This window comes from Meleagris gallopavo, chromosome 1, assembly GCF_000146605.3.
Source record: "Meleagris gallopavo isolate NT-WF06-2002-E0010 breed Aviagen turkey brand Nicholas breeding stock chromosome 1, Turkey_5.1, whole genome shotgun sequence".
NCBI classification, from domain to species: domain Eukaryota; kingdom Metazoa; phylum Chordata; class Aves; order Galliformes; family Phasianidae; genus Meleagris; species Meleagris gallopavo.
The window spans coordinates 115458153-115484255 of record NC_015011.2 but is presented as its reverse complement, the minus strand read 5'-3'; the positions used below and the strand labels follow the sequence as shown (position 1 = coordinate 115484255).

The window sequence follows — 26103 nt, the reverse complement described above, 5'->3', positions numbered from 1 at the left end:
AAAAAAAAAAAAAGTGCTAAAGGTTTCTGGCAGAAGAAAATAGGTTGCATCAGCTGCAAAATTTGAGTTAAAGTTTGAATTGTGCTTTCTGAAGTTTAGTAAATCATGCTGTTTTGATGCTCAGAATTGAAATTAAAAAATGGAACAGTCAGATAAGACTGTAATATTGATGCATGTTGTTGGAAATATCCAAATAATTTTCTAGGACAGTATTTCTAATAAAGCAGATTTTATTCGCAATTGCAATAGCGGGCCTCCTGCAAGCAGGAGGGCACCCAGAAAACAGAGTTACATCTTTTATTCCTATTCCCGGACACTTACCTCTTTCTCCCCTAGTTCCTCATTGGCTGAGTACTTTAGGTTTACAATCTTCTCAACGCTTTACTCAATATGAAAACACTGGACAAACATAAATTTTTGCTGCATAAGTGTAAATCTGTAGTTAATTAATTAACTTATTCCACACCTGATCATTATTTTGCGGATATCTGCTTGTCCTTCTTCCTACAAAGATAAGCTCAGGAGAAAGACAGGGGAGTATCTTGGTGCCTGCCTGTTATGTCCCAACCTTCTCACAGAGTGAGACAATTCAGCCTTGTGTAGAGGTCCTAACTTCTTTGATGTTTGCTAAATCTCTTCTTCTTTTGCTGGGAGTTTCTTACCCTAACAGAACAACTCTACAATATGTTTTCTAATCCCTAACACACTATACTCACATTGTTTGGAACATTTAACTATTACAGTTTTGCAAGAAAGAATTAATCACATAATTCAGTGATAATGTTTCCAAAACATGCTGCTAACATATATAGTATTTTACTTTTTAGATCAACTATTTCTAAGGATAAGTTACAGAATACGAATTTATTACGTTCAACTTCTTCAAACCAATTGCTCTTTTTAATATCAAATGCAGAAACAACATTCCATTCCCACAGTGTTTAAAACACAGAAGTACTTCCCAATAAGCTTTACCTGTCTTGGGTTACCAGGTACCCAGGGAAGGCGTGTTACATTATTAATACAAACAGTTAGGAAAATAGTTCAGCTACGTGCATCTTGCTAGACTCTGCATTTATGGCAGCAGCAAACTCATAAAAAAGGAATATCAGTATCATAAAGCACAAGTTGTCTTCCTGTTTTTTCTACTTCATTGTCACTTGTATTTCAAGCATCAAAATTGAGTTATAAAAAAAATTAAGCATGCCAGTAGCTGTCCAATGCACTATTATACCATTTATTAAATAGCTTTATTTTTATTTCCCAATTTTCAGGTTTAAATGAAAATAAGGAAAATAAGTGAAATAGAATTGGAAGAAGATTGTGATCTGAAACTGAAAGGAGTACTGATTTTTTCAGTATCAGAAAATATTATAGCTACTTCATGATTTTTTTTATTCCATTTTATATCTGTGGTTGAAATTAAACATTGGTGTCAAATTGTAAAATGATAGGGATTAATGTTACTGTAGTGGTACAGTAGGATGAAATGAAGCCCAGATTATTTAAAACAAAAACAGTTGCAGTAATGCTGGTTTTCCATGAAAAGCCAAAGTAGCTGTATTTACAATATTTAAAGGCTGTTCTGTCTTTCACATCCATTTCATTACATTCTTGTACAATTTTTGGGGGGGGGCGAGGGAGGGGGGAATATTTACTTTCTTGTTTGGAGAAACCATACCAAAAACTGTTTGGAAGAATGAAAGTTTCAGTGCTAACCATTATTATCAGTCAGCAGAAAACACTTCCTTCAAGTGTTATTTTCAAAGCAGTAATTTAGGGCTGTGGGGCTCTTAACATTCTAACATGATAACCTTGGGTTAAAGAAACTGACAATTCCTAATGTTTATGAAATCCTAGCATTCAGCAGAAATGTGGGAAGAATTTGCACGGGGCTGGCATCAGTTGATAGAGCTCAAGTCCCCAGGCTTCTTTCATTTGTGTCTGCATTTTTAGTCTGAATAGCTTCATGCACCTCTGCTGAGCCTGCAAGGCTGAGATTAGTCCTGACTTTTGTGGAAAGTAAAGAGAAAAAGGCATAAATCAGAAGATTTCAACATTTTAAAAAAAATATAAAACGCAACCTAGTGCAAAATATAAAATCTGTCAGCATTCCTCAGAGGTATGAGGCAGGTCAAGGGGATCCACAGTCCACAAGCCTATGGATTATATATGGGCTGCTCGTTCAGTTTACACATTTGTCTTATTCTTGGGTGAGAAATAGTTGCTGTTTATTATTTCCTTAAATGCAACACAAGCGTTTACTCATAATATCCAATCTGAGAATACTGTTCTTGTAACTTCTTATGAAAAACATAGATACAGAAATCAGAAGAAACTGTTTCAATCTGCTTGCATTTAAGGAAATACGAAGTCTCTGTCCACCCTTGTGCATATTTAAGACTGTTTGCTGACAAACTGCTAGCTAAAGGCTTCAGTCTTTCTTTTTATGCTTCCTCCCTCAATGGAATAGCTGAGCTTTTGTAACTGTCCCTACTTTGAAGTTTTCTAGTGGATCCAGGCTGGTTTAAGTATCCTCTCTTCCTCACTTTGTTCTTTTCTACGTAGGAGTCATTGTGGCCATTTTCTTCAAAAGGGGCGTGTTAAGAATATAAATTCTTGTTCTGTTAAGAGTCTTCTCCTGCACTTAGTTGGTTAGTAAATAATACTTTGCTTTCAGAAGATATGAAATGGATTTGTGGTCATTCTAGATGTTTCTTATCAAGTAAACTCTCATATATATGTGTTGGAGAAATTCTAATCAATTTTTCAGTAAAGGTATTACAAAAGCTTAGACAGACTGTTCTGTCATTATTTACCAGAAGATCTGTCTCTTCCTAAAAATAAACAAGTCTTTTTGGATTTGGATGTAATTTCCTTTTAAACTGAAAAATTGGAGAAAGACATTTTCTCAAGGGGGAACTCCAGTGGTTGGAAAGAATCTCTGAAAGTCATTGAGTCTAATAAAGCTGGTTCCCTACAGTAAGTTGTAGGAAAACATCCAGGTGGGTTTTGAATATCTCCAGAGAAGGAGACTCCAGAACCTCTCTGGGCAGTCTGTTGCAGGGCACTGTCACCCTCACAGTACAGAAGTTCTTCCTTGTGTTCAAATGGAACGTAATTTATTCCAGTTTGTGTCCACTGCTCCTTGTTCTGTCGTTGGGCTCCACTGGCAAGAGCCTAGCCCCATCTGCTTGACTCCCACCCTTTCAGTATTTATAAGCATTGATAATATCCTCTCTCAGCCTTCTCTTCTCCAGACTGAACAGCCCCAGGTCTCTCAGCTTTTCCTCATACAGGAGATGCTCCAGGCCCCTCATCATCTCTGTGGCCCTCTGCTGGGCTGTCTCCAGAAGTTCTGTCTTTCTTGAACTGTGGAGCCCAAAACTGGACACAGCATTCCAGATGCGGCATCACCAAGGTAGAGAAGAGAGGGAAGATCACCTCCCTCCACCTGCTGGCCACACTCTTTTTAATGCACCCAAGGATACCATTGGCTTTCTTGACCACAAGGCCACGCTGCCCGTTCATGGTCACCCTGCTGTCTACAGGGACACCCAGGTCTTTCTCTGCAGTTCTTCTTTGCAGCAGGTCAGCCCCTAACCTGTACTGATACATGCAGTTATTCCTCCCCAGATGTAGGACTCTGCACTTGTCCTTGTTGAACCTCACCAGGATTTTTCGTTCTGCCCAGCTTTCCACCCTGTCCAGGTCTTGTTGAATGGCAGAAAGATAAAAACTGATCAATGCTTCTTGAGGGAAATTCCCAATGTATTTTAGGTGTATACAAGATTATGTAACACTGTGTGAATGTTGTTATGACTGGGTGACAGCTCACCGATCGGTTCACAGGGTTTTTTGCTTCTCGATTGTTTTTACAAAATGTAAATAGTATTCATGAGAAGAGAATGTGATTGACTTCACTTCTTCTAACAAAATTTTGGCCTTGGAGCTTCATATCTGCGCAGTCTGAAACCGTAAGTCAGTCACAGAACACTCCACATCACCATTTGCTTTGGTATATCAGCATGAAGCCCTGAAATGATGCACTTGCAGCACTGGTTGAGGAATGGCAGTAATGTACTGCTACTCCAGGGCATGCAGTCAGTATTATCACTGTCTCTTCTCTCGTTCCTTGATTTTAATTGATACTTTCAGTCTAGGGTGAGGTTATGGAATTATAGTTGAATGGTGTCACTTTCTGAAGGACGTGACCTTATCTGGTTTTCAGTGATCTTTTTGTGTAACTGTGCTTGGTGTCAGAATTTTCCTTAATATACAAAAGAGAAAAAAAAATTCAGTCACAAAAACCTTTGAGATAAATTAGACACAAACGCTTTTCCTGTTAGGAGACTTTTTTGTCATATTTCAATAATAGCATGTAGTTAGGTAGGATATTTCTTTTTCCAGAGAAGCCTGGCTTTCGTTCTGATGTCCACTTATGTTGAGCAGCATCTTTTGACTTGAATACTCCCACTGTTAACATCAGTGATTTTCTAGGAGATAGTAAAGATGCATCACTTTAGTGTTTTGGAAAAGCAATGTCACATCTTCTTTATTTTGTAGACACCATGGAAAAACAGGGATATGTATCCTATAAAAAAATAAAATGCTTCTGAATCAGGGAAATCTTCTAGCTTGTTTCTGGTAGCAGGAAATATCAGGCATTACAACACTGTGTGGAAACCCAGAAGAGAGATCTCTGGGTGCAGAACAGAAGAGCTCTGAGAACTGATCACCTCCTATCAGTGTACTTTTCATTTGAGGCTAAGAGAGTGGTAAATCCCATTTTTTTTTCCCAAGGTGTTTAAATTTGGATTAGTATTAATTTTCATCTAGATGCTCTGTTTGGTAACTAGAGGTTTTTCCAGGTGTTCTTTTAAATGAGGTCAGGTATTTTACACGTTCATATGTTGTGACAATTTGAAATTAAAAATGAAATAGATGTTTATTTTGTTCACCATGTGCGTCATCAGACATTCTAAAAGGGCTTAACCTTTTCATTGCTTGTCTTCAGTCCAGCTTCTGTATGCTGTTAATAGTGGGATATTGTTAGAAGTTGGAAAAGATGTGTAATGTAGAATTGACTTATCAAATAACTGAAGCAGTCTACTGCCTATCTTTTCACATTCCCATACTCTGTGACCTTAAGGCTTCTTCATCGTATTACTAAAATTCAGATGCTGCATGATCATATGACAATCATTTTGGCCCAGTGATAGATGCACTCATTTTAGTTCACCGGGATAGGCACTCACACTCGTATACTTTGAACAGATAAAAATTGTTCAGCTTTCCGAATAACTAAATGACAAAAGTCACAGGAACCCCTCTTGAAAATGTAATTCATACCTGCTACAAGATATTTAAAGATGAATTTCTAACATCTAACTTCTTTTTTTTTTTTTCTTCGTACTGGAATTCCTAAATGTAGCGTGTATGCTGCACCAAATTTTGCATTGCATTTGGCTTGATCACTGAGATACTTACCAAATCAACAATGGTTTCCATTGTCACATTTCCCAGGATGCTTTTTTTTCTTTTTTTTCTTTTTTCCCTCTTATGCTTGGGAATCAGAGGGAAACCAGCAGGAAAAAAAGATTAACCAGATCTTGCTAATTTCACTTTCTGCCCTTTTGTTTTACAGGAGACACATGAAATTGTGGCTATCAAGAAATTCAAAGACAGTGAAGGTAACCTTTTCTGCTCACAGCCTTTCATGTCAATAACTGCTCTGCTAATATCTTTCCAGTTAAAAAAAGAAGTCTCATATTTCAATACATGGTTTTAAAATGGTTATGATTTATTAGCTCTCTAAATGTTCAAGGTACTACATACCTGCTTAGGAACTGCATTATGCCTTCAAACTAAAGACCTATCTTTCCTTCTTGGTGCCTCCCACTTGATATTGCTTGAATTGTGGTGCCATTCATGGTGGTATGACCTATCACTTGGAGACTAGATGTGATCAGATGACAGCAAAAACTTCTCTTGTAGCACTGGCTTGTAGAGTTCTTGAGCTTTATCACTCCTCATTTAGGTGAAAGGATCTTAAATGTTAGTGGTCTTGAAGGGGTAAATGAAGGAGACAGAGAGAGGTCATTTAAAAGCTCTGTGCTGCACAGAGGAGTTGGGGAGCTGTTGGGGACCAACTTAGCCAACTGGCTATGTGAGGAGGCAGCAGTTCTGCTCTCCCTTCAGCAGGCTTCACTTTCTACAAGGGAACTTGCTTCTTTTCCACTTTCACAGCAGCCTGTGTGTACTGTCTGCCTTGCACACATCAACAGCCTGAATCCCTTGCAGACACATGAGAGACAAACAGAAGGAGAGGCCAAGTATGAAGTAATATGAAGAGTAATCTAGGTCTGAGGTGGTGATGTAGCTGTGATCTGCCATATACTGAGGCTGTAGCTGAAAACTGAACAGTCTAATTATGTGGTTTAAAGAAATAGCAGCAACTTTATTTTAGCAAACTACACTTTTTTTGGTATTATTATAGAATTGGGGGAAGGCCCTGGTGCTGTTGTTGGTTACAAAATTATAATGTAATTTTCAGAGTCGGTCAGGCACAGCAAATTCAGATTTATCTGTAATTTTCAGATTATCTGTATTTTAGTCTTTCATTGCAGTTATTTTGCTAGATGCTTGGAGGATGTAGCTGATCTTTTAGCCTTGCTGTTCAGAAATCTGTTTTAAATCCTTATTAAAAAACGCTGTAAGTATTTAATTGTAGTAGTCATCTTGACCAGGTCATGAAGGTACTTCAGAATCACATGCTGGACCTCAGTATGTCTATTCAGTTCATATCAAAGGTAATGAATCTCCAGCATTAAGCCCCAAGCAGGATTATGATATGCGACAGTATACAAATGAAAACAAAAAATACAACATTGCCATTAGCTTTTGCTTTCTATTGGTTTATGTGATTGATTACTGCTTTTCAGAGTTGTAGCTGTTTACAAGTTTCTGGAAATGTGACAGAACTTCCTTTGATGAATTTGATTCAGCCCATTTCACATCTGTCTTGCTAATATGGTAGTTCATTACAAATCTGAATATACAGTAATTATTTTTATTGCCATTTTTGTTTCACTGAATTACTGTTGTTTGACATATGCATGCTAAATGCTCTAGAAAGTGTCTGGTTATAGAAGAAATAATGCAGTCAGGCTGATGCAAGCCAGCACTGTGCACTCAGTTTTAAAATGAGATGATTCAGATGACTCTAAATTATACATATTTTTTACTAAAAACATTTGTGGTGATAGTATTTTACTTTCTTCTCTCTTCTTGCTACAATTCAGGATTGTTTCTGTTTTCTGATGATGATTGTATGCATTGACATGACCTGTGTTATACTCTCCTCTGCAAAACCATTTTTGCCTTTTGCTTTCCTGGAAAAGCAATTTCTCTTCCTTGTGTCTTATTCCTCTGTCTTTAGAGTATGTGACATGCAGGTAGGATTTAGTTCTGAATTCATGCAATCATATCCCATTTAATATTCTTCTGTTGCAGATAACAGCACTAAGAGATTAAAAACCTGGCTTCTAAGTGTGCACGGGCAATTGCATTAATGGATTTCATTTGACTAAATGAAGAACAAAAGCTAATATACTCTTTTGTATTTCACGTCTTCTTGGTTCTATCCTCAATGATAAACACGATAAGCACTCTACAAAGCTTTAGTAAAACACTTTTTAGCAGCTAAATTATCAGAATAATAGTTCAGTTTCTTGACTCCAAATCAAAGAATTATAGATTAATTGTATCTGTTTTTTCTCTACTGCCCGTCCTCCGTGGCTACTACGGTGGTCTGCATTGCTGACTTTCCATTAAAAGCTTTGTTCAAACATTTAAAACAATTCTTCTGTCTTAATTTCTAGATTTTAGAGAATAAAATCACTTAAGAATCAAACAGATCTAGTCAAGGCTGTTCAGAAATGATCATTCCAGTGTTTCTGCTGAAAACATAACCTTGCCAGGGCTGAAGCATGTGATAGGTATACGTGAGGTGGAAGATACACCTGTACATATCCATGCATGTTTTTGAATGTACATTGTGCTCTTCAAAAAGAGAGAAATGCAAATTATTGCTTCTTATTAAACAGCTTTTTCTTCCGCTGGAAACCACAGTGGTTATGAAGCATGTACTATGAAGGTTATATAATGACTGAACGGTCATCAGGTACCTCTCTTCTGGTGCAGAAATATTCAGGCAGAACAGAGAGCCTGCAGTGTTTAGGGGGAAAAAAAAAAGTCTTACTACCCAGATACAGAGATTTTAATCAAAAGAAATATACTTTATTACTCTTTTTTTTTTTTTAATGAACTTTACTTTCTCACTTTTGCACTCTAGAAAATGAAGAAGTCAAAGAAACCACTTTACGAGAGCTTAAAATGCTTCGCACTTTAAAACAGGAGAACATAGTGGAGCTGAAGGAAGCCTTCAGAAGAAGAGGAAAATTATACTTAGTTTTTGAATATGTGGAAAAAGTGAGTTGAGTTTGTACTGTCTTTACCACAGTTAAATCATCAGCTTAATGGAAAAGTCTTTAAAACAACTATAGTTTTAAATATGAAACTATTGTCATCTGTAGAGTGGAACAGCAGAAAAACTCTGATGCAATCTGAGTTGTTGTAATTAGGCATGTAATCAGACAATACAGTACTGATAACTTTATTATTCTTTTTATATCATTTGTTGGTCTTCAAAACAAAAAGTTATTCCACGTATGAACAGAAACATGTTCAAATTTTGTAGGCTGGAATACTGAATTTTAGTTCTTTCTGTGAAGAAAATGTTTCATCAGAATACTTCATTTTAGTTGTAGAGTTGATTCACTGTCATGTTATGTTGGGTAATGAATTCAGACATCGTCTTTCAAAACAAGATCATAGGATTTTGACCTTGGAATCTGTCACAACTTTTTCTGCCTATTAAAAATACAATTTCTGTTTGTATATTTCTGTAACAAGTCCACTATCAATAGTTGCTTAGAGGGATTTGGCAAAGATCATTGTAATTATTTCCAATCCTGACCTCATTTGAAATGATCCCAAAATGTTCTTGGATTGGCCTACTATTGCCAAGCATCCTGGTCTGTTTCTAGGGAAAAACAACCTAGAACAGATTGGTCTTACGTTAGTTTTGCAAGCTTTGCGATGGTGGTAGACTTTACCCTTATATCTTAACTACCAAGGAAATAATTTGATGGTGTATTTAGATACACAAAGTAAAAGTAAACAAGGCTTAAATATATGTATTTATGTAGCTTTCAGGAGGTATCATTCCCTTGATCCAAATTTTCATTTAATATCCTGCCACTGTGATTCTGTAGTACAGCTGAGTGCTATTCCTTTTCAGTCAGTTCATTTCAGTCTTGTGTAAATGGTTCCTTCCTGTAAATACTTTACAATTTACTGTGTGGTATAACTTCATTGTATAATGTGAGATGATCCGTTTTAGGCCACAGCTAGGCAGAAGACAGTTTTGTGTTTCACCAGATTAGCAACTCATGACGTGGTAGACCTTATTTAGCCATGACATCCAAAGTGTGATTTGTTTCATCCAAATTCCTTGTGATCCAGATATGTGGCATGTGTTTGATCACTCACCAACTAGGATATATATTTAATTTGGTGCTGTAGTTGAATTAACTAGGCTCACGCTTGTAGTGGATTGAAAGAACACAACAATAAAAGACATCTAAATGCATAATAAGAGTGTATTTCAAAAAATGTTAATACTGGTAAATACACTAGGCTGCAATATCTAACGTTATTAAATTGGAGTAAAGGAATATAATTATAAAGACAGACATCATGTGCCTAATGTCATTTCTGCTATACTGCCATTTCCACATTATAAAGGTGATCTTTCATATCAACTTTGAGGTCCATGAATGTTTTGCGTTTTCAGTTGTGTCAGGTAATTTTCACAGGCACTCCTAAACATATGTCGTTCAAATCTAAAGACCAGGATGATTTCTGTATTTTCAAATGAGCAAGAATATATAAATTAAATATAATATGGTACAATAGGCCTAGTTTTTATTTTAACTGGTGATAAAAAATGTATTATTTACAGAACCTTAGCCCTGCAATGCTCAGTTCCAGATTACTGAAATTCACATTTAGTCTAATCTTTTAAATCTATTTCCCTTAGTTAGTGTTTTCATGTAGGGTCTCACTGTGTTGATGCTACTGTTTTCGTTCATATTTGTAACACTAACTTCTTGACTTACTTATCCAGAACTACAGGGCACTGTGTAGACGAGAATCTAACTAAAGTCAGTACAGTTCATTAACAGAAAATTCCTTTTCTGAGATCTGAGCTGCATTTCTAAGGAAACTTGCTTGCAAGCACATAAGTTCCAGTATTTATTTGTAGATTACAAAACTCAGAAATACTTCCAAATATTTTCAAAGTCTCCTTTTGTTTTGTCTTATACTTATGTTCATTAAAATATCTTCCAAGAGAAATCTCAAATGTTATTACACGGCTGAAGAAAACATTTCAGAGATAAATTTATTTTAGATGAAAAATCTGGTCAAGTGCTTAAATTCTTAATACAATGAGTTGTGTAAGATGATATAGCCAAAATACTTATTTCCATTTCAGTATTCAGTAAATAACATTCTTTTTGTTTTCAAGTTGGCTGCTGATGCCCATTATTCATTCAATGAAGAGTACAAACTCCATTGTACTTGAAATTGTGCAAAATTGGAGATATTTGCTAATATAATGGAAATCTAAATATCCTTTCTCAAAGAGGAAACTAACCAGTTTTTACTGTTCATCACCAGTTAAAACAATCCATTTAATTTTTAGCTAAGTATATCCATAAAAAGTTAATGTGGACATAGGACTACAGTAGCTAATATATCTAAGGTTTATACAGCAGATGCATATCTGTAGGATATTCCATATATTACTATTTATGTCCCCATGAGGCATTTTTACCTCTGTTACCTCATCAGCAGTAATATGTTGCTTTAGGTATACCCATTCATGTGTAGACATGGTTTGTGATTGGTCACAGCCCAGTATGTAAAAGACATAGAACTAACTTAACAATTAAGAAAACAGTATGTTAAGGTGTAGTCGGATATTTACGAAATGTTGTACTTAATTAATTTTTCACACAACCCCAGTAAACCGCTATTTGTTGGGGCAACTTTTTGTATGGAAATAACTTTTTAGAATTTTTATGTGGGTTGATGACAGCCTTTTAAGAAATTGTGATACATTTGCAGTTCATCTTTAATTGTCTTCACAAATGCTTTTTTAGAATGAAATTAGCTAGTACTAGGTTTATGATTAAAATACACTCCCTAAACGTTAAACTACTTCTTTTTTCATAGCCAGACTTGGTGGTGTAACTGATGTGGTTGCTTCAGAAGGCTGCAAATGGGTTATGTTCAAGCTACTAAAATATAACTCTTTTAAATAATGTCTTTTAAACATTTAGAATATGCTTGAATTGCTAGAAGAAATGCCAAATGGAGTTCCACCAGAAAAAGTGAAAAGTTATATCTACCAGCTAATTAAAGCAATTCATTGGTGTCATAAGAATGATATCGTTCACAGAGGTGAGTGCGTAGTTCTGCACATGGGAAAAAGTTTACTTTCTGCAGGGAAAGACATTACAGCTAGAAGGAATTTGCATTTAACATAAATATAAGCAATTACTCTTTGTCAACAACAACAAAACAATCTGTAAATTTAGCTGAGTATTAAGCCTGCAACGACTTCAAATTTCTTTAGAACTAGATTCATCTACATATAAACTTGCTGCCCACTGTCTTTGGTGTACAAGTAAAGATTGTATTAAATGCACAGTGAAGTAAAACTGCAGTACAAACATTGCCAAAGGAAAAGGAATTCTTAAACATTTCTGAGAATTCAATTATTTCACTTCTGAATCTGATAAAGTATTAGTAGAAAAGTAACCCAGAACAAGCTTGGTTTTTTGTGTTCTGCTGAAGGCATATCTTCCCAACTTCTCTGAGTTCAGCTCCCTCTAGTACTTTCTTTGTACTTGCTTTGTTTGATTTTTATCTGGTCTTATGTATTTTATCCTTATTTAGTAAAATTGTATTTTGCTTTATGGCTTTGCAAGAGTAACATTTCTAATGTTCCCAATAAATCAGAATTCTCATACAATATACTATTTTAGTAGAGACTGATCAAAACATAGGCGAGAGTTTGACATATTTTGTAAAGCAGTTTGAAGAAGTATTCCATACACAGATACCACAGTATCCATATAGGAATAAGAAACAGGCTTAGAACTACAAAACACACTATATAAAAAGGACAGGAAAGCGCAACACAACATTTTACCAGTTAACTGGGTTATTAAATGACAGGTTATTGTACTATCATGCAGCACGCACTATTCTGCGTTTTCTTTTGCTCTTTAGCAAAAAGGTCTCTAAACACCTTTTATCTTCCCATGTTTTATTGAGAAACACTTCAAAAGACTTCACGTAAAATAAATTCTGCATATCTACACGTAGAACTGCTGGAAGCCTGTTGAGCAATTGGTCCTGTAATGCTTTGTTTATGGTTGTATGAATATATCTAAATATATTGTTATGAAATAATATTGTTGACAGAGCTCAAAATTAAATAGAGAAGTTAACAGCTATCTTTTCTTTCTTTGTTATTTGAAACTTTAGATATCAAACCAGAGAATCTCTTAATAAGCCACAATGATGTTCTCAAATTGTGTGACTTTGGTAAGTTCAATAGATAGACTTCTTGCCTTTTTAAAGAAAATCTCTTGGAATGGAGCATTACCTCATTCTCATGAAAGTTCTACGTTGCATGCTGTTGAAAACCCTTTCTTGTGGTCAGAACTGATAACTTATTAGGCTTATGGCTAGCACTTTAATTTGAAATATCTATGCTGTTAATTTGTGTACTTTGTGAAATATCATCTTACTAAGTCAAGGGAAATGCTGCATTTGTTGTCTCGTCTTCTGCGAGGATTTACTAGTACTGGTACTGGCTCTCACATGAGAAGAGTGCAGGTGATAAACTGATTAGAAGACTGGCAGAACTGTGTATTTATCTAGCTTATGTATTTAAGAAAAGATTCCAGTTTCATAAAGGCATTTACTATTCTTATATGTTAATATACTTTTTACACTGTTAGGTGTATAGTTATAGATCATCCTCTATTGTACTAATCAAAGAAGATTGTGTCAGCATACAATTAATGACTGAATAGCTGAAGGGGTAGAGTCAGAGCTGTAAATGTGCTGTTAACTTTGATATTTCTTGACTTATCAATAACTATTTAATGTCAGCTTTAAGGCTTTGAACAAGCAGCACCCAAGAACAAGACAAAATTGGCTATGTGAGTAATCCCCAGAAGACAGCAGGGTGGCATATACACTGTTCCAACAGTCTCTATTTTTCTTCTATATGCTACATAAACACAGAATAAAACACTCTAAGTAGCATACAGTTTGGATTTGTAAAATGAAATCCAGTTCCACACAGCTGCCCAAGGTCACTTTGAAAGCAGTCATTTCATACTCCTGCAATTTTGAATGAAAAGAGGAACCATTCAAAAAACAAATAAATAAATTGCAGTAGGTTTTTGGGAGAACAGAACAAACATTTGTTCTGAAAGTGCTGCTTTCAATCCTGAAGGCATTTTTGTTTAAACGTTCAGAACCAGCAAGCATTCCAGGAAAAGCCTTAGAATATCCAGTCCATGTGAGTTCTTTGAATCAAGGGCTGTTTATTTTGCAGCCCCAGGAAGTGCATTGATCTGACAGCGCACAACGGTGCTGGTATCCAGAGCCTGTGGCTCCTTGGCCCTATCTCCTGCCAGGAGCCTACAGCTAGCGCTGCTGTGGCTGCCCTCCCCTTACTGCTCTCTCCTCTCAGCATTCCCCATAGCCCCAAGCTCTGGCTGGCACCAGGTGCATTGGGCCTCTCTGCCTCTCAGAAAGCTTAGCAAACAATCAGCAAACAGCACCAGCCCATGACCAACATGTGTTCCAATCAAGACTAACAGTGCCATGAATAGAAACACCCTATAGGCATGCTCCCTTCCTCCCTCCGTCTTTGTCCTCCCGAGGGTAAGGCTTACCAGCAGAGTTGGCATTTGCCAGCAACCCTTTGTGCTCCTGAACTCCTGTCAGCAGCCTTCCTGCAGGAATTCTAAAGAAAAATCGAAAGCCAAACAAATCATACAATCATGTTTGTTCTTGCCAAAGATAAAGTGAGTTCTGCCAGTAGAGATGATGTGCTTAGTCCGTAGGCTTGCTCACGTCGCATCTTCAAGCCAGATTGTATTTCTGTTGGAAAAGAAATACAACCGCAAAGCCATCTTGGTTTTGTTGTTCATGTGGATTTGTTTGAATTTTGCTTATAATTTCAGACTTAGCTGAATTTAAAATGCAAAGCAGCTCTTAATACTTGGGATCCATTTTACCTTATAGCCTTACTGCTAATTGACATTGTTAGTAGTAGCTTACGTCATTACTGTAAAAATATGTTAGCCACAAGAGCTTCTTGCACGTGTATAGATGAGGATGGAAGAATTTGCCCTTTAATATGACATAACATACTACCTGTCTACCTAGCTTGCTTCAATTTTTGGAGCACAAATACTAATTGCATAGAGTGCCACATTCCTTACGATAACAACAACAAATAAAATATATATACAATTGAGATTTGAAGTAATAGTGTGTGTTTTGGAATATCTCAGTGGACAAAACAGTTTGAACAGAAAAATTTGTTAAGTTTTTAACAATATTGTTCTTCATAATCCTTGTGCCATGTTCTGTACATATCGTACTAGAAAAAATGAGGTTGTGTGGTGCTTGCCTGGACACATGTTGTGTGGGTGTGATTTCTACCAATAGAAATGGGAAAAGAGAACAGCACAAAAGGCCAGTTATAACAGATGCATCTGAATTGTTGGAAATCGTTAAGCATTCTGACTAGTATGCTTGCTTTTTCAAAACCAGGACTTCAAAATTACTTCTTTTAAAAATTTCTTTATCTCTCTATGATGCATAAGCATAAAAATCATGAAACGCGACTGGAAAAGACCTCAAGAAATTCTCTAGTTCTTCCACTTACTCAGATAAATGATTAAGTACGTCTGTGTCATTCTTGATAGGCATTTGCTTAACTTACTCTTCGGATCTCAGTAATGGAGGTTTCGTAATGTTCTTAGGCACCTAGTTAACACCTTGCAAGTCATTGAACAGTTGGACTAAACGATATTTGAAGGTCCTTTTTAACTGAACTATTAACTAACTGTTAATGTTAGAATGCTTTACATTATCTGATTAAGTTTGTCTTATTTCTCTATAAGAAACAGACAATCTTATGAACTGCTTTTTCTCCTCACACCTTCAGCCTTGTAGTCTGTCCTCTCCTTCTGAGTTGTTTGAAGCCCTTTCGTGAAATGTCTTCTTTTACTTGTTTGTCCTTCTTGTGTTGAAATAATTTTGCAAGTTCTATTGCTTTCATAGTTGCTCTCACTCAAGTCACTTTCCATCTTCATGTTCTACTCTATTCCTTCTCACTGATAAGTTTGATCAAGTCTTCTCCCTAATTACTTTCTCTTATTTTTGTGTCAAAAATTGTTCCAATTGCCTCAGCACAATTTGAGGTCTAGTAGCTAGGCCATAGAATGAGCAATTGTGCTGTTAGAAAGCATTGTGCTTTCTTGAATTACCAATTCCACCAACTGTCCCTCAACATGATAACAGAGTCAGAGCAGTAGTGTATGTATAAAATGTTTTGCTACATCACGTGACAGTGTGTAGGTGGAACTGAAGCCTGTGGTTTTTCCTTTCATGTCTTGACATAACTTCATTCTACACCTAATCTATCAAAGTTGAGGCCTGCTGATTCTTTCTTTTTTCAGATTACATTAGCTGCTGTTGATTCTCTATACACAGCAGCTGCTGACTGTGCCCAGGTTCCAATGGAATGGCCTGGAGGAAAGCTCCATCCTTGACTTGATTCCTCTGGTGTACCTGGGCTGGTGGACTTGTGCTGTGATCATTTGTATCATGTGGCACTTGTATCTTTCTCCTCTCTTTCAGGATGGGGTTTCCCACACTCTTTGTTCTAGCTGTCCCATTTCTTCACGATGGCTCCTGATTTTCTTCTCATGTCTAAAATCATGAATGAAAGGATTTCCACTGACAAGATTAATGAGATAGATCACATAATTTCAAATAGAAACAGGGCTGCCTAAGCAGTTCTAAATATAGTCATATTTAGAAGTTTATCCAATCCCAATGTCCTCTTTAAGTAAATTAAAAAATAATAATTTCAGGTTTTTTAGTGGGATCCATAATTTTTAGCAAAACTGTGGAAACAGATGAAAAATGTTTTGGGATAAATTTGAAATATCTCTTCTTCACTGTATATGCCTTTCTGTTTACTAACTTTTAAAAGGGAGAGGTGTCTTAAAAGAAGTAACAGCTGTAACCTATATCAGTAACAACTTTATTATTAGACTGGTAGTTTGAAAAAGCAGTCTCTGCACCCAAACATTTATTGCAAGTTTTTGTAAATTAGTGTAACAACAGAGCTCTAGGATCTTTCATACCAATGCTGCCAAGTGAGACACTTTTGGAATACTGAAAACAAATCAATAAATAAATGACAGCTTTACAAGCATAACTGTGTGGGAAAATCATTTTTTGGCAGCTTCTGCATGAGAGCTCAAAAATAAAGAAAAAATAATATAGCATTTATGTAGCACTTATTTTGGAAGTGAAATCATCCCTTATATCTCTGAAAGATCTTCAGCTTTTTATTCTTTCTTCATTGCTTATGGAACAGTGGAAAGATTCCTGGTGATTTCACTGAAGTGAATTTTCTACTGATGTTTAGTGGCACATTCCAATTAAAGAAGCATTTTGAAAATGTTGCTTCCGCTTTTCAGTCCCATAAATTTGTCTTAGTTTGAGCTCTAGGTCTATAGCAGAGTCTTGCTGCTGAAAGCTGTTGGACCTCAGTCTCTACTTATTTGATAGTTAGGTGCTTGATACTTTACTGAAACAATGCTAGCAGCTGTCCTAGAGTACAAGAACTAGATGAAGAACCTAGTAGTATCATTACTTTGGTGTTAACTTTTGATAAATGGAGAAGAATGAAAACAAAATACAGTGCATTTCTACTTCTGTGTTTTCTAGTATATGCATTCTTCTCTCTGTTGATCTTATTAATTGTTCTTCCTTAAGACAGAAGTTAAGTTTTGGTATAACTGCAAATAACTCGACAGTTTTTTGATTCTTAAGAAAATTATGCGGAGGAGGAAGTTAATTTGGACTTGTTTTCTGATCCTAATTCACTGGGAGTTTGTTATGAATATGATGCTAAAACAGGTGGGAAGCTGACGCTTGTGGAGTGACTTAAATCATAGAATCATTAAAGCTGGAAAAGATCTCTAAGGTCATCTAGTCCAACTATCAGCCCATCAGCACCATGCCTGCTAAACTATCCCTAAGTATCATATCTACACATTTCTTGAACATCTCCAGGGATGGTGACTGTACCACCTCCCTGGACAGCCTGTGCCTCACTGCTCTTTCTGAGAAGAAATTTTCCTAATATCCAGCCTGAACCTCCCTTGGTGCAGTTTGAGGCAATGAACTTCTATCTGGTTGCTTGTTACTTGGAAGAGGAGACTGACCCCCATCTCACTTCCTTTCACACAGTTATAGATAGTGATATGGTCTCACTTGAATCTCCTTTTCTCCAGACTAAATAATCCCAGTTCCTTCATCTGTTCTTCATAAGACTTGCACTTCGGACCCTTTACCAGCTTTGTTGCCCCTCATTGAAGATATTCCCACACTTTAATGACTTTAATGTCTTTGCTGTAGTGAGGGACCCAGAACTGAACACAGTACTTGAGGTGCGGCCGCACCAGGTCTGAATACACTTTCCTAGTCCTGCTGAATACACCATTCCTGATACAAGCCAGGATCCCGCTGACCTTCTTGGTCGCCTGGGTGCTCATGTTCAGACAGCTATCAACTAATACCTCCAGATTCTTTTGCTCCTCACAGTTTTCCAGCCATTCTGCCCTGAGCCTGTAGCTTGCATGGGATTGTTGTGGTTGAAGTGCAGGACCTAGTAATTGGTCTTGTTGAACCTCATACAACTAGCCTCAGCCCATCAACTCAAACTATCTGTATCCCTGTATAAAGCCTTCCTACCTTCAAGCAGATTGACACTTCCTCCTAGCTTGGTATCATCTGCAAACTTACTGGGGGTGCACTCAATTGACTTGTCCAGATAATAAAGATATTAAACAGGACTGGCCACAATACTGACCACTGGGGAACATGTCTTGTGACCCGCTTCTCTAAGAGAATGCTGTGGTAGACAGTGTCAAAGGCTTTAATAAAGTCTAGGTAGACTATATCCACAAATGCATATATAAAACAGTTTTGCTGGTCTTTGGTGGAGTCCTGCCTTTTTTAAGTTTAGAGAGATGGCCTCATTCCTTGCTGAGTCAGGGAGGGAGTGTCCTTCCATGAGAATTATATGTATCTTCTTCACCAACTGAAAAAAATGGAATTCAGTGAGACTGTAGTAGTTAAGATCAGTGACTAAAGTGTCTACTCTCCATGCGTATGTTAAGTTTCTATTGTTTTAAATCCTCTTCTGCAAATAGCTTTTCATAGTGAAATTTAGTGGCAGTTGTTCAATAGCTTGTATGGCATACTGGCAAGTACTTTCTTCAGTCTGTTCTATTATGGTGAAGTAGCAAGGATAATGGTAGAACATCATAGATTTCTAAGGACAGTATACAAGTAGTCATTAATGCAGACATTCTGACTTTCACTGTTGTGTCTATGAAAGGTTGCATTTCAGTAGATGAGCAGTCCTTGCAGACATTCTGCACTGGGGTTTGTAAACAATTTACTTCTGTTTAAGTAGGTACGGCTTCTTACCTCCAAAATCAGTGATGATATGCACATTTTATTTAAAATGGAATATAATCTTTCCCACTGTTCCTTTGACAGGCTTTGCCCGTAACCTTTCTGAAGGAAGCAATGCTAACTATACAGAATATGTGGCTACCAGGTGGTACCGCTCACCTGAACTCTTGCTTGGGTAAGTACAGTTTGTGAAACAGCCATGAGAAATCTTGATTCTTTGCATTTTCTCAAGCACCTTTTGTAAAATTTGTCAATGGAGAACTGTAGTTGGTTTAAAGGGAAGATCTCAAGAGAATTCCAGATTTTCATTTATACTTGCTCATTCGTTCCCATTAAGTCAGCATAAATCAGTTACATATATTCATCTGTCTTGAGCTGAACAGTATTTAATTGACTAAAAGAAAACTGAATTATCACAAATTTATTTGAGATGCACCTCTTAATAGGCTCTTCAAAATATGTATCTATTGTTGTCCTGTCTGAAGTATTCGTTTCATCAGTTTGCATGTTGAACATAGCAGTGCAACCTTCAGCATGCTACATTCCTAGTTCTTTTCATCTTTCGATTTTATTTTCATTCTCAGTTACCTTTTACCAGCACTAGCAGTTGAAATGGTCAAGAAGGCTGCTAGCTTTTTAACGTTTTTGAAGTACTACTTCTGAAGAGCATGGGAGCGGGCAATTTAAAAGTGTCACAAGTCAAGCAAGTGGGACAAAAGGCTGACTTGGCTGAGCAAAGGTCTTCTTCTAGAGCTTAGGCAGAAAAAATAAGTGCATGGACTCTAAAAATAAGGTGGGGCAACATGGGAGAACTATAGAGATGCTTTTTGCCACTGTAGGGAGATAATTCACACAAAGCTCAGTTAAAGTTGATGATGCTGGCCTGAACTATGGGAAAGGATAAAAAAGGATGAGGATAAAAGGATAAAAAAATTTAAAATATGTTAAAAGCAAAAGGAGGACTAGAGATAACATTGTTTCTTTCCTTGATGAGGATAGTCACCTCATTTATAGGGGCATACACAAAGCAGAAACATTTATGCCTTCTTCGGATCTGTCTTTAACATCAGTAATGGGCTCTGGGATCTCTGGTGTCTGTGGGAATGATAAACTCCCAGCAAGCCCTGAACCTGTTTGGGATTTGTTGCTCTAGCTGTGTATGGGACTCAGTGAGATTCATCCCAGGGTAATGAAAGAGCTGGTTGTTGTCATTGCAAGACCTCTCTCAATTATTTTTCAGTGGTCTTGGGAACCTGGAGAGGTCCCGATTGGCTGAAAGCTGTCATATGTCCGTCCCAGTTTTCAAGATGGGAAGAAAAAGAAGACCCTAGTAATTACAGGCCTATCAGTCATTTCAGTGCCTGGTAAAATTACAGAGATTATTCTGAGAGTTTTCAAAAAGCTCTTGAAAGACAATGTGGTCATGGGTAGTAGCCAACACAGGCTCACAGCTTCACAAAATGATACTCCTGTTTACCGTAATTTTCTTTTATGACAAGGTAATCCACCTAGTTGACCAAGAGAAACCAATTGATGTAATCTTTCTGAATTTCAGTAAAGCTTTCAATACTGTTTTTCACAGTATACTTCTGCTCAAAATCTCTAGCATACAGATAGACAGAAACGTAATACAAAGGGTAAACAATTGGTTGACAGATTGTGTTCAAAGGATTATAGTAAACGGGGCTCCACCAGGTTGATGAACAGTCACTAGTGGGATTCCCTAGGGCTCCAATGTAGGGCTAGTTCTCCTTAATGTTTCTATAAGTTACTTGGATATAGAACTTGAACGCATACTAAGTTTGTAGCTAATACTAAACTGGGAGGAGTTGTTGTCTCCCTGCAGGGTGGAGAGGTCTTGCAGAGAGATCTTTTGAGACTAGAAGGCTGGGCGATCACCAGCCTCATGAATTTTAATAAGAGCCAGTGACGGATTCTGCACCTGGGTTGGGGTAACTGGATAGATGTATAGACTGAGGGACAAGAGTCTGGAGAGCGCCCCTGAGGAAATGGATCTTAAGGTTCTGGCTGATAGCAAATTAAATGTGAGCCAGCAGTGTATCTTGGAGTGCCCCAGGCTCAGCACTGCCAGCCAGACAAGCAAAGGGATTGTCCTCCTCTGCACTGTGCGGCCTCACCTCCAGAACTGGGTGCAGTGTTGAGCACCACAATATACAAATGACATAAGATTATTACAGAGTGTCTAAAGGAGGGCTACAAATTACAAAGATGTTGAGGGGACTGGAGGGCAGGATGTATGAGGAGCCGCTGAGGGCCCTGTGTTTGCTCAGTGCAGAGCAGAGGAGCTGAGGGGAGGCCTGATGGCGGCTGCAGCTCCTCACAGGGAGCGGAGCAGCAGCGCTAAGCTCTGCTCTGTGTGACAGCAACAGGGCCCGAGGGAACGGCATGGAGCTGTGTCAGGCGAGGGGCAGCTGGGGGTCAGGGAAAGGGTCTGCACCACAGGGCGGTGGGCGTGGAACGGGATGCACAGGGCTGTGGGCACGGCCCTGAGTACCGGAGTTCAGCACTCTCAAACGTTGGGTTTGATTTTGGGTGGTGCTGAGTGGAGCCAGGAGCTGGACTCCATGATCCCTGCTGGGTAGATTCCACCTCGTGATATTTTACGTTTCTGTAACTGATCAGGAAGAATTTGTTGAAGGAAGCTCTTTGAGCGATTTTAGTAAAGTACTCAGAAGTTAGTGTAATACTGCCTGTGGGAGAAGTAGTTGCATGAGTAGCAATTCAATTTCACTCTTTTATTAATCTGTAAAATTAGCATTTTACTACTTCACAAGGTTGAACTGCATGAACAAATTCACAGGGTGCAGAAGCATAGAAGAGACTAAAGCACCTGGGAACGTACTGTTTGCAATTTTTCCATTACTATCAAGTTTTACAGTGTCTTTTTCTAAATACATAAGCATTCCAGTAAAATACAATTCCTGTATGTATAGTATATATGTATTTATATATGCATATTCTATAAGTAATTGGCAGCCACTGGAGCAATCTGAAAAGGATTGCTAGGAGTCACTAAGATTCTTCAAGCAAAACATTTCATGCTGCTGAGAAACAGGTCTTTGTTTGAATCCTTGATTAACTCTGAACCAGGGAATAGACATTTCTTGAATAGGTAAGGCACTGAATAATAACTATTCTGTCAAGGAAGTCCTACAAGTATTCCTAGAGCTGTGCTAGTCTTAATCAAATTGAGATATAGTTGTGTTGTTATATGCAGAATAGTATGTTAAAGTTGCCAATAAAAGAAAATGCAAGGCTCAGTTTTCTCTATTGTGGAGAAAACTAAACGATTAAATTTTCAGCAAAGTGTGTGTCTATTGTATGTGTACACATACACTTACTAGTTGAAAAGAAAACATCAGTCATGGTCTTTATATTGTTGCAGCATTCTACACTTTGTCTGTATTAGTAATTAGTGTTTTAGAGGAAAGACGTGAAGAGGTTGGCAGACATGGTACTTGTCCGGCCTCAGTTTTCAAAGCTGTTTCATTAACAGAGGAAATGTAGTAGGAATTATTTCTGTGTGTAATTGGCTAGATTTGATTAGCTTACAGAGGAAGGGGAGGGGTATGTGTATTTCATGAATATGGCTTTAACTTTGCTTGTGTGTGTTTTTAATGCCAAGTTTTTCTAGCACAACTTGATGTCTGTTTCTTAGCAATTCTGCTCTTATTTCACAATCTCCTTCCCCTACTTTTTACCAAATCTTTATAACCATACTTACTAATACTTCAGCGTCCCCAGGATCATTAAGCATTTATCTGTTATCAAACACATTTTTAATTTTTTAAATTTTAAAATGTATCACAGGGATGTTTTTGGTTTTTTAATAAAGTTCAAGTTTCAGGAGTAGAAAGAAATAGCTAATTATTTGTAGAATATCCTAAATTGACTCACTTAGAGGAACCTCAGGTTTTGTTTCTTCAGCATTCATGCCTTTGACTGAAAATTGCAGTAGTTCACTACCCTCTACTCCTCACACAAACATCTGTTCTCTGTATTACGATTTTCTACCCTATGTCTGTGTATATATATCTTACAAACCACCTGCAAGCCCATCATTTCTTCTGACTTTGGTATCCTTGTAACTTGTTCTTCGTTTAAATACTCTCTAGTCTGAGAAACTGGTATAGGCCTTTCCAGTGTAACACGGACGCCACTGAGTTTTGTTTCCATTGAACTCCCACCATCTCTTATTTGTTTCCATTGAACTCCCACCATCTCTTATTTGTTTCCATTGAACTCCCACCATCTCTTAATTGCTGACCTTGCTTCTTTTGTCAGTGGCATTTTGAAATACAGAGAGCCATCCACCCCATTACCCAACATTGGCTGCATGCAAAGAGACCACCTGCTTGAATTTTTTTCTCCAGATCCCAACATGTGGCTTTGCTCCAGAACAGGAAATCCTTGCTTTGTGATGTTTTCATTGTCTTCACCTGTGTTTCTTAACTCAGGAATAGCTTTGGGGGCTTGTGTTTTCTCTCTAATTAAAACTTCACTGTAGGAAGGGTGAAACAAAGATTGCTTATATTTCTATCTCCTTTGGCCAGATCCAGTGTGTCTACTAATCTAATAAATACAATGCAATAAAGCAGTGCAGTAATACAGCACAGTCATTAACCTCTGGAGAAAAAAAGAAGTTAGTACTAGTTTAACTTTCATAACTGCATCTTCATTAAAAAGGTTGTTCTAATATGTATGTTGTCGTTGTTGTTTAAAAAAGGTAATTGAATCCTTCGGGCTACCTAAGAATTCTTGTCCTGCATTTTCAAGCAGCAGTGTGTCAAGCAATCCAGTGCAGAAACAGAGAACTTGATATTTGAGATTGCTTCTTTAATGTCAGGTTCTTTTTTTTCTGAGCTGTAAGGAAGCAGGCCGTGGAAAACATAGCCAGTAAATTAAAACAGCTTTGTAAGAAGATGGTATCAGTGAGTGAAAAACAATTTACGTTCATTTTTTAGAGCCCCATATGGGAAGGCTGTGGATATGTGGTCTGTGGGCTGTATTCTGGGTGAGCTGAGTGACGGACAGCCCTTGTTCCCAGGGGAGAGCGAGATTGACCAGCTCTTTACCATTCAGAAGGTGCTAGGCCCACTGCCAGCTGAGCAGATGAAGCTCTTCTACAGCAACCCACGCTTCCATGGACTGAGGGTAAGAGATAGCTTTGTTCTTTTCTTTTGATTAATTTACTCACATGATATTTACACTGTTGTTGTCATAAAGGTTATTTTCATTTAGAGTGTGTGCTGTGTTTTCTGTTACGTGTATTTTTGTGCAACCACAGGATATTTAGATCATGGAGTGTTCATAATTCAAAGTTAAGTTCTAATTATACCAGTATTGGGAAGTATAAATAAGTTCATTTTGCTGTTAAAAGCTGATTTTAAACAGATCTATTTCTTTGACTTTTCTTGTCTTGAATGTTAGTGAATATGCCAAGCCTGAAATTACTGTGCTAGGTGTGCACTGTGAAGTTTAGTGGCACATTTGTATGTTTGAAGTGTGGAAAACTTGTGCCGGCTCTCAAGCCTGCTACGATGGCAAAACCTGGGCCTTGGATGCTGTTGTGATGATAGGAGAGCTTTTTGCCTTTTTACTTGAATTCCTGGAGAATTAATGTGAGCCATACAAGTAAGAAAGCTGCTTGTTCCCATTTCAGGAGTTTGACAAAGCCATGAATTAAACAGAAGCTTGCTAGTGTGCAGGAGCTGCTGAAGATGGCAAAATACCAGATAGAATATATATATATTTAAAAAAACTCAGTTGTCTTTAATAATGCCTGGTCAGTGTTTTTATCTAGCACAATTACTTGTGTTATCTTGTAATTCCATTTTGGTTATCTCTTCTTTTTCTTTCTTTTTTTTCCTTTAACAAATGCTGCTTACAGAATTTTATGATCTTGGTAATTATATGAAATTATTAATATAAAATCCAATAAAGAGACATAACAACATCTTAGGAGACCTGATCTGTGGTAAAGATTGGAGATTTGAGTTTTACTCCATAAAAGAGAAAACAGAGAACGACAAAGGGGTGCACCTAGCTGTCTTATAATGCATTAAAGTTTGCCATAAATTATGATTAGCTGGTGATAATAGCAAAACTAATAGTGGATTAAGGTTTTGGGTTAGTTATTTTAGCTAGAACAATAGCTGATTCCTAAGATTCTTTGATGAAGCTTGCACACCCTTCATCACAGGATTTTATAAAACAGTAACACAAGCATTCCTTGCCAAGGTAGTGTATGTTTTTGATGCTGTTTAGAAAAGGGCTGTAAAGGAGTTTCTGTTTTTAAAAAATTATATCTTCTAAAGCAGTGCTTTACAAGCTGCAAGCTAAATATTCTCTTTTCAGCATCATTTTACAAGAATTCTAGTTGCCCAGTGTAATCTTATTTGCCTAAATGCTGTGCAATGTTTTAGGATGTAAATGAAGTATCTTTGTTATGTAGCTTTATAGTAAAGTAATTCAAGAAGACAGCATGGACCTAATGTGATTAGCACAGAGTTGAGTGTCATGAGTCTCTGTTCATATCCTGGATTAATGTTTTATTACTTGACCTCAGACATATTGCTGCCTTTTTATTTCCATCTGCAAAGTCAGGGTATCCTAATGATAACAACAGTGAAGTGACGTACGCCTTCTAAAAGAGAGTGCTTTTGGAATACTGAAGTCTGAATAATGACGTAAACATGAAAAATACTACAAAAATGTTGATTCAGAACATGATTTTTGCTACTTAATTGAAAAAATATTCCATGTTATAAGACAACATTTCAAGTACAGGTGTGTTTTTTTAATAATAGCACTCAATGGTGGAAGATATTCAGTTGTAGCGAATAGAAGCTATGCTGTGATCATGCAAATTATTTTTTATGAGCTGGCACTGGGTGTTCGCATGATAAAAACTAGCCCATCCAATGGAAATGTTTATCCCTGTGGTTATCTATCAGCTTTATGAATCTCTCTTATAACTGTAAGTACTACCATATTGTAGCACATGATTTAAAAAATTCTAATTCAGACACTCCAGCTCTACATGCACAGGTGTAAAGACGCCACATTTGCATACTTCATCTTCCTGCTTATTTCCTCCACTTGCACATATACACACTGTTTTCATCACTTTTG

At 37.2% G+C, this 26103-nt stretch overlaps 2 protein-coding genes across 2 annotated transcripts in view; one reads left to right on the top strand and one right to left on the bottom strand.

Moving 5' to 3' along the window:
* LOC100547518 (phosphorylase b kinase regulatory subunit alpha, liver isoform-like) overlaps positions 1-5511 on the bottom strand; it is a 23613-nt gene extending 18102 nt beyond the window's left edge. The window contains exon 1 of the mRNA XM_019612011.2: positions 5491-5511. Within this exon, the coding sequence (XP_019467556.1) occupies positions 5491-5511 (21 nt within the window). The remainder of the gene's footprint in view (positions 1-5490) is intronic.
* A 140-nt stretch (positions 5512-5651) lies between these two features.
* CDKL5 (cyclin dependent kinase like 5) overlaps positions 5652-26103 on the top strand; it is a 56877-nt gene continuing 36425 nt past the window's right edge. Inside the window, exons 1-6 of the mRNA XM_019621778.1 lie at positions 5652-5693; positions 8357-8493; positions 11472-11592; positions 12685-12744; positions 19033-19123; positions 23934-24123. Coding sequence (XP_019477323.1) covers positions 8398-8493; positions 11472-11592; positions 12685-12744; positions 19033-19123; positions 23934-24123 — 558 coding nt within the window. The 5' untranslated portion in view covers positions 5652-5693; positions 8357-8397. The remainder of the gene's footprint in view (positions 5694-8356; positions 8494-11471; positions 11593-12684; positions 12745-19032; positions 19124-23933; positions 24124-26103) is intronic.